The sequence below is a fragment of the Rhamphochromis sp. 'chilingali' genome (assembly GCF_963969265.1).
Source record: "Rhamphochromis sp. 'chilingali' genome assembly, chromosome: 4".
NCBI lineage: Eukaryota > Metazoa > Chordata > Actinopteri > Cichliformes > Cichlidae > Rhamphochromis > Rhamphochromis sp. 'chilingali'.
Window position 1 is genome coordinate 8,289,271 of NC_137948.1, and position 9,104 is coordinate 8,298,374.

Sequence of the window (9,104 nt, forward strand, 5' to 3'; positions counted from 1 at the left end):
GTTTAAATAAATACATAAATACATTCAATCAAACTATAAAAAAAGTTGTGATATTAAAGTTAACCCTTTAACTTGCTAAATCTGCCTAAGAGGTGAAAGTTAAAGGGTTGAACACTTTGCAGTAAATCGGATTCACCACTAGATGGTGACAAACATTGTGACATTCTAACTGAACTTAAAGGTACAGGCAACACCCTGCTAGCAACAAAGTGTCTGAAGACACTACTTAAAGTTGGTTCTTTGGTAAGCTGTCGTGTGTAGACACAACGCTGATTCATTGGTTGATTTAGGTCTCTTTTTGTGCTTTGATAATTTATAGGTCAATATCTGAAAATGGTCAGGTACAAAAACTAGTCTGACAATGAATGAAAAAGCAGCCAATGAACAAAGTAAATGAAACTTTGAAAGACCTCCAGAAAGGCTGGGGAACTATTTCTTAAGACCACTTTACCTGAAAGTTTAGCTGCTTATAAACAAAATGTAAAGAAATAAAGGGTAGCTCAAAATTCTTTCCAAGTACACTATGCATGTGGCATATTCAGCTTAAAAATGTTCAATCAAATCATAAGGGGAGGATTAAAATCACATTTTTATTCAAATATGTTCACATGTCTGTCAGTTTTGTATTGTATTTGTTTGACATGACAAATACCACCCATATAATTCAAAAGACATTATTCCACCACTTTTATTTTGGAAAAACATACAGCCAGGAATGTGTGGAACACTACTTCCGCTGAGCTTGTTACTATAAGGAAAACAGATGCACACAGGTAGTATTTTGGGTTTTTTGGCAAAATTTGCTATACTTTAAAGAGAGGATTTATGATTTGTTTCCATTTAAGGCTTTGGCATTTGTAGCTTGTCTTCTCTAAGCTTGAATAAGATTATTTTAAGGCTAGCACAACAGCTAAAGTTAGCATTATAGAGCAAAACAAAGGCTGTAACAGGGTTAGCCCGAGTTAGCTTAAAGTTACAATGTCTTTCAACTGCTTACAGATGGTTTTGTTAAAGTGTGTACAGTAACATTTATAGTAGATGAGTTTATTTAACTGTAAGCTGTGTTAAGAGATGCAGTCCGGTTTTCATCCACGGCTGTGAAGACGTTTGTGAACAGGGCTTTCTTCATGCTAGGTGTCAGTCGAATCGTGTTGTTTAAGCAGCTAGTTTGGATGTTTTTGTTATAAACTGTAGGATTTCAGGGAAATTGCATTGCACGTTTATTTAATGAGCTATAAAAATGACCTGCAAATTGTTGTCAACACTAATACAGCTCCTCTGCCTTTAAAAATTTCAGCTTTCATTCAGTATTAACAGGATCCTGTGGAAGACGACACTTTCATCTCTCAGAATAAACCAGCAGCATTTTTCAGCATCAATGGATTCACAAGGTAAAAAGACAAAGGATGCTTTTAGGTGAATTACCAAAAATTGCATTATTCCAGGTAATTGGGTTTAGAGTGTCATTTAGAGTCTGCTTGTGCGGTTTCTGCCCATTCTTGTTAATTTCATTTCACTGGTCATCATTAACTTCTAACTCCCCCCACAGCAACCCCACAGCCAGTAATGTGTGAAGTCTGTGGAACGTACTTTGAGACACGGCGAGGACTTTCCAGTCATGCCCGACTCCATCTGCGCCAGCTTGGTGTGACGTTGTCAGAAAGCAGCGGGGCTCCCATAGAGCTCCTCTACCAGATCATCCAGGAGAGAGATGGCTGCCTTCCAGATTTCAAATCAAACTCATCTGCACCTGGGCCAGTGCCTCAAAAAAATACAATGCAGCAGGAATCAAAGACCCCTTCAGAAGAAGAAGACGCTAATACCTCTTACAAGGCCGGGGTTAGACTCACGACAACCCCACAAAAGGTAGATCATCAGGGATCTCCAGCAAAACTGAATGAATCTTCAACAACTGTCCCCCCATCATCTCCTTCTCCTGTTAAGCCAGCTGAAGGCGGCAGCTCATCTTCCTCAGAGCACACAGCCCCAGCAAAGCCACTGTGGGCACCACGGGAAACTGACGCTCCTATCACGTTAGGTATGGCTGAACAGAGCTGTTTTCTTTAACATAATATAGAGATTTCTTTTACAAAATATCTAAACTTATACATAGAAGATGTGTGTGTCAGTGTATTTATCTGCAAAGACCGTGCCCTGTACTTTGAATCTCTTTCTTTCTTCTTATTTCAATGTGTTTTGGAGAATCCACAGATATGCAAACATAAGACAGGAACTTTACGCTTACAAACCTCTGTTTCCTGTAATCTATCTCCCAGTCCTTCTGCCCATGTGAGACTCACATTAATTATTCAAATTAATAGTCGTGATAGCAGGCTTCCAGGTTATCACCAACTCACTTCTCAAAAATGACAAACTGAAAATGATTCTCATTCTGTACTGAAATGAAACCAGGACACACAAACTGGGTAAACAAAAATTAAATATGATTGACTTACAACCTCAAGACGGTTGTAAGGGAAGCCATGCAAATGTTTTATAAGAAACATAAAATTTTGAAGGAGAGTAGCTGCAGGTGCAAGGCACAACTTAATAAAGGGTATTTAAATTTGTAATGTTGATCTTACATTAGTCTCCTGCTAACTTTGTATATTTCTCTCACCAATTTCCTCATTCTTTTAGCTTCAGACCCCCACGATGAGGTCTACGTTTGTGAACTTTGTGGCTGCTGGTATGAGACACGCAAGGGCTTGGCTAGTCATGCTCGGGCACATTTGCGGCAGATTGGAATCTCTGACAGTGACATCAAGGGTAGTCCTATTGATCTTCTTTATCAGGTCATGGAAGAGGAGGACCTCAAGCCTATTGATTTAGAGAAAAATGAAGAGTTTACTTCAAATAGTCCACCTAGAACTTCATCCAAACGCCTTTCTACTCCACCCGAGTCATCCTCGAGCAAACGGCCTAAAGTATCTGAGGAGTGCATCTGCATTCTCTGCGGGGAGGAATTTGAGAATAGAAAAGGCCTGGCAAGCCATGCACGCTCTCACCTGCGTCACATAGGGATGAGTGAATTAGTGGGGAAAAACTCCGCAATCAATGCCGTTGAGGATCTGGTATCCAGTGGCATGCTAGAAGCTGTACACCCCCCCAAAACAAACAATACAGCCAGCTCATCTGCAGCACCATCTCCAGCCCCACCCTCTCCTGCAACTCAGTCTTCAGGTCCAAGCCAGTCTTGGACCTCTCTTTCCTCTACACCCCTGTCTACAACCCCTGAAAAGGTCTCTCAGGCTTCTCACCCTCCCGTTTACAGGGCACCAAAAGCTAAGAAAGGTTTTCGGCTAGCAGTGGACCCCCTTCATAGAAAACCCAAGCCTGAGCCTATAGAGACGGAGGTTTCTGTTCAGCTGAAGACATCCACCAATGAGAGCAGCTCCCCTGTGCAGAATTTGTCTGCTGGTGCCATTTCTGCAAAACCTTCTGAGTCAGGTAAAGCAAAAAACGTTTAATCAAGTGCTTTATGTTTGGTACCATGTTATACTATAACAGGCTTAATTTGTTATTTTCTTAATCACACTCTTTGCTTTAGCATTTTTCCATCTGTTTGTGTGTGTACAGTGAGATCAGATGTATAAAGTTGTAATATATAATTTTCCCCAGCTTGTACAGATGTGCAGTCCCCACCAACAGTCCTTTGTGATTTCTGTGGCCAGCTATTTGACACCCGCAAAGCCCTGTCTTGCCACGCCCGTGCCCATCTACGGCAGCTCGGTCTCTCTTGGTCTATTAAAACATCACCAATTGATCTTCTAAAACAAGTCATGATGCATGGTGAAGAAGGCAGGAAAGAGTTGGGGCCCAGTGGGTCTGCAGCATTGGGCAAAGTCTCATGGGGTTCTCAAAGCTCCAGAAGGTCCCTAGACAGCCTCACATCTGGGGAGACAGCTTCGAACTCGCCTCTTGATTATTCCATGAAAGAGAAATCACCATCTAGCAAGGGTGGAGTCATACACCTTGGTAAGTAAAGTTTGTTACTTTACTTACCAATATTTTGTCATTTGTTATCATAGCATTTTTCCCAGACGCTTTAGTGAATTATTGAAATGATCTAATTATTGAAACTTTTTGGTGAAACTATTTCCTTGTGTCACTTTTATGTACTCAACATTTGAATAGTGTATAGTGTTGGCCTATTACTGCTTTCAAATATGAAGTGTGGTTAGAATAATGTCCTGACTGGACCCTTACTTGGGGACTATAGACTCTTAAATTGACAGAAAGAACAGTGCTCTTAACTTCCAGAAAAAAGTAGAAAAGCGTATTTTAACTAAGTACAGAACTTAACCACCTACATAAAAGGAAACGTTTTGGGTGTTTACTGATCTGGAGCATTGAGATCAGACTGTACAGACCTAAGTTAACGATAAAAGATAAAGTTGATAACAGTAAAGTTAGAAAGCAAAAACAAGTATGGCTTGTTTGGAAGGTTCATCAGGAGAAAGGCTCTTCTTTCTTAAAAGAACATAATGGGGTTGGGCGATTGGACAAATATATCGACTATTGATAGTTTTTACAAGGGCGATTTATTTCTTTATTTCCCCATGAGTAAGTTTGTTAATAATGATGGAGCTAATTGAAGCAGTCAACAGAAAATAAATAGATAAATAATAGCGCTGTTTTAACAGCACCCTCTTTCATCTGTGAACAAATGCACCCTTCTCAGAGTGCGCCCAAATGCTTGTTGATGGAGCTGCAGAAGCTGGTGATAGCCCAGCATACTCAGCCAGATGGTAGACACGTACATGCTCTAGCAAGTTAGTAGTGTACTTTGCTCGCATTATATGTCTGCACAGGTGGCACACCCCTTTGGTTACATCCATAGGTTTACCTCTTTCGTCTGGTTTAAAGCCAAAGAAATCCCAAATTTTGCACCGTCATCACGACTAACGCAATTACAAATGAACCCATCTGGAGCGCAGACTGAGTCAAAATCCCTGAAATGTCTCTGTCAACGCATTTTGGGCAGTTTGTCAAAAGTTTGTTCATTCTGCGCTTCAGATGGGTTGAGCGCATTAAAAATTGTAACCGCATTAATCGTAATGACTGCGTTAGCGCTGCATTAACTCTGACAGCCCTAATTTTTTTTGTAAATTAGTTCGTCCATGTTTGGACTTCTTCTGTGTTGTAAACATGCAACTCAGTCCATGTGTGATTACATTGTTCCGCCCATCAAAAAGTCTGTGCATGCGCGACTATATCGCCCATCGTCGATTATTGGACTGACAATTGTCAGTTGGAAACTTAGCTTTGCATCGTTGCATCCGAACAAATCACAAGACTTCTGGAACAATGCCCTCCTCTTTCCTCTGAAATGTGAACTCCTCTGCATACCAGAGTATTCTAGAGTCAAATGTGAAGCCTCCCCATGAGCTAAAGCTTGGCCAAAATTGGCTCATGCAACAGGACAATAATCCCAAGCACAACAGTTAGTCTCCAAGAGAGTGCCTGAAAGATAAAATAAGTAGGGTATCGCGATGGCTCAGATATATTTCACACCTCAACTTGATTGAAATAGTGTGGCAGCAGAAGTTTACATGTGTGCCATCTCGTTTGTGTCAGACACATCCTGTGAGCTTTGTGGGTTCGACTTTGAGAACCGTAAGGCCTTGGCCAGTCACGCGAGGGCCCACCTCCGACAGCTGGGCATCATCGAATGGAAGGCAGATGGAGCGACTTCACCAATTGAACTCCTTAGTGAGCTGATCAGGAGAGATCCGGCCAAGGTGTCGGAAATTACCAAGCGTTATCGCATGGGAGACCTTTACATCAAGAAGGTTGGCTGTGCTCTGAGATATTCAGATAAACATCAGTGTATTCATTCTAATTTACTGTAATTTTCTTTTTCAGTCCCACAAAACTCCTACATCCCCATCGCCATCCACAGAATCTGAGTGTGTGGCTGGCGGTAGTCTGAAGTCTTCCATGCAGCGCTATGAATACAAAGTAAACAGGAAGGACTACAGCAACCACAGCGTGCGCTCCTCAAGAGGTGAAGTAACGGGACTAAAGGGCTGTGGAAGATAGCTGGATACAGATGCAGTGTAATAGATTAAAAAGCAATACTAAAACTTCTCTGTGGGATTTCAGGGGTGCATTCACAAAAGCACGGGGCCTCTGCAGGTAGAGAAAATCAGAACGGCAACTCCCAGCAACCACCGCGGTCTGGCAATATCCCTGCTCTGGTGCCAAAGCCCCCACTAACTCCACTGGTCAAACTGGTGGGTAAAATGTATTCCCTCAAGTGCAGGTGAGTCTCTATTTGACAGCTGTAGAAATGCTTTATAAAATTTTAGGTTGTCTAAATCTTAAATTTGATGGAGAGGTAAGCTACATTTGAACAATATTTAAACATATTGTCAAAATGTCTGAATGTCAGATGCATTATTATACATTTACTAACCCCTTAATGAGATACACCTTTGTTCTACTGGATTGGATTGGATTCCTTTTGCCTTTCCAGTGGCACACATTCATCTCCGATGGAATCATTCTTTAGACATTTTTGTCCAATGTGACATGATGTCAATCTCCTGTGTCAACACATCCCTGTTGGATTGAGATCTGGTGACTGTGGAGGCCATTTGATTACAATGAAATCATTGTCATGCTCAAGAATTCAGTTTGAGAGGACTTTAGCTTTAAAACATGGAGTATTATCCAGCTGGAAGCAGGCATCACAACAAGGATAGGGAGCAGCAATACCCAAATAGGCTGTGGCATTTAAATGATGCTAATTTGGAACCAAGAAAATACACTACACTGTATTCACTTACCCATCCAAATAATTGAATTTAAGTGCTCAGTCAGTTCCATGGACACGTGTATAAAATCAAGCATCTGGGCATGCAGACTGCTTCTACAAACATTTGGCAAAGAATTGGTCGCTCTCAAGAGCCCAGTGAATTCCAGCATGGTATCGTAATAGGATACCACCAAATCCAGTTGTAAAACTTCCTCCCTTCTAAATATTTCCACAGTCTACAGTGGTGTTATAACAACGCATTAAGCGTTCCAGTGAAAGGAACTCATAATGCTTCAGCATACCAAGACATTTTGGACAATTTCATGCTCCCAACTTTGCGGGAACAGTTTGGGGATAGCCCCTTCCTGTTCCAACATAACTGCACACCAGTGCATGAACCAAAGTGCATAAAGACGTGGATGAGCGATTTTGGTCTGGAAGAACTTGACTGGCCTGCACAGAGTCCTGAACTCAGCCTGACAGAACACCTTTGGGGTGAATTGGATAGGAGACTGTGAGCCAGATCTTCTCGTCCAACATCAGTGTCTAATCTTATAAATGTGCTTCTGGAATATTGTTCAGAAATTCCCATAAACACTCAAACTTTGTGGAAAGCCTTCCTAGAAGAGTTGAAGCAAAAAAATTATCCAAAAAAAAATCACGTTAAAGCCTCTGGATTAAGAATGGGATGTCACTTGGACTCATATGCATGTGGAGGCAGACAAGCAAATTCTTTAAGCACTGTAGTGTGTCTCACACCACCATCACCTCGAACCATCGATACTGAATGGATCATTTTTCTAATAATTAGTTATCCAATTTTGGCGAGCCTGTGTGAACTGTAGCTTCAGTTTCCTGTTCGTTGCTGGAAAAGCGTTGCACCCGCTGTGGTCTTCTGCTGCAACTCATCTGCTTCAAGGTTAAACATGTTGTGCATTTGGAGAGGTTCAAATGCAGTGAGTTACTGTTGCCTTCTCATTAGCTCAAAGCAGTCTGGCCATTTTTCTCTGGTCTCTGGCAGCCCATTGGATATTTTCTGCATAAATGCTGTTTGTGCTGGTGGAACAGCACACATGCCACACTTCAACTTCAGCAGGTTGTGTTGACCATGTCGACATGGTTAAATGCACTGGCCTAATGAGGAGCTGTACAAGTGTCTCGAATGAAGTGGCCAGTGAGTGTAGACTGAGTTAATATCAATGTTTGTTTTTGTGGGGGGGGGGGTCTTTTTCAGCTTCATATGATGCAGTTAATAAAACTTCTCTATCCTGCTGTTCAGGTTCTGTGAGGAAGTATTTCATGGACCTCTGTCTGTTCAGGAGCAGTGGATCACACACCTGCAGAAACACATTCTGTCGCTGGGCTATAAAGACAAAGTGTCTCCTCCCGCTACACCTGTGACAACTCCAGCGCTGGTCCATCCAGTAGCTGTCTAGACATGTATTTATTCAGTTTTTCTTCTCAGTCTTTTAAATGTCAAAGTGCAAGAAGTTGTGTTATCCTAATGTCTACTTGATGTCAGCAAATTGTCAAAAAATTAGTTCCTTCCTTGTCCTAAAGAGGGCAACCATGAGCCATATGAGAAACACAGCACAACCTAATACACTCAGGTTAAATCCATTAGATATCATAGATCAAAGTAATGTGGATGTGGGTTTTTTTTGACAGACAGAGCTTTTCTACGTGGGCTCTAAAATTTCTTCCATTTGAACAGATGTTAAATGTATTTTAATGGTATTCAGCCTTTGATGTTAAGAAACTAGAGAGACTGACATGAATTTCACTTTTTTTTCTTTTTTTTACAGTGTGTGTAAACTGCTGTGGTGGTCATTTCATTTCAAAATAGCTTTTTTCTTTTAATTACCTTTGAACTTTGTTTTATACATAAATGTTTACGGCATTTTACCTTAAATATGTAGGGCCAATGTTTTTCATTGTGTGTTCTGTACACAACAACACTGTTACCACAAAGCTTAATGCCATTGTTGTAGAAGGTAGTTAAGTGTTTCCATTCTTTTTCTTTACAAAATGCAAAACAAGCTGACAGTGGATGGAGATTTTACATTTTTTTTAACACTTGTATAAAATAAATTATATCTTGTATATAATTAATATCGTGTGTGATATGCTTTTTTCTAATCTCTATAGGAATGAACTTCAGGAACATTGACTTAACCAGATATTCTGAATGGTATTTCCTCCGTTTCCAATACTACAGCAAGAAAAGTGAATATATTTTAAAATTAGGATTTAGCATTTAATCCATACTCTAAACCAGGGATCACCAACCTTTCAATTGAAACAGCCATTTGTGCGCAAACCAAAAACATTTGAACCATAT

The 9,104-nt window shown here is 40.7% G+C and overlaps 1 protein-coding gene across 1 annotated transcript; it reads left to right on the plus strand.

Annotated features, from left to right (window-relative positions):
• Positions 1-709: 709 nt before the first annotated feature.
• Positions 710-8,875, plus strand: LOC308395167 (protein Wiz-like). The gene is made up of 9 exons (XM_080879877.1): positions 710-773; positions 1,298-1,391; positions 1,550-2,038; positions 2,641-3,450; positions 3,622-3,978; positions 5,581-5,795; positions 5,869-6,010; positions 6,109-6,268; positions 8,043-8,875. The coding sequence occupies exons 2-9, from the start codon at positions 1,379-1,381 to the stop codon at positions 8,197-8,199; spliced, it is 2,343 nt and encodes a 780-aa protein (XP_080736003.1). The 5' UTR covers positions 710-773; positions 1,298-1,378; the 3' UTR covers positions 8,200-8,875.
• The last annotated feature ends 229 nt before the right edge of the window (positions 8,876-9,104 follow it).

Coding starts and splice junctions, on each gene's coding strand:
- LOC308395167 (XM_080879877.1), top strand. Junction 3,979..5,580: donor GGGTGGAGTCATACACCTTG/GTAAGTAAAGTT, acceptor CGTTTGTGTCAG/ACACATCCTGTGAGCTTTGT. Junction 6,011..6,108: donor CAGCGTGCGCTCCTCAAGAG/GTGAAGTAACGG, acceptor GTGGGATTTCAG/GGGTGCATTCACAAAAGCAC.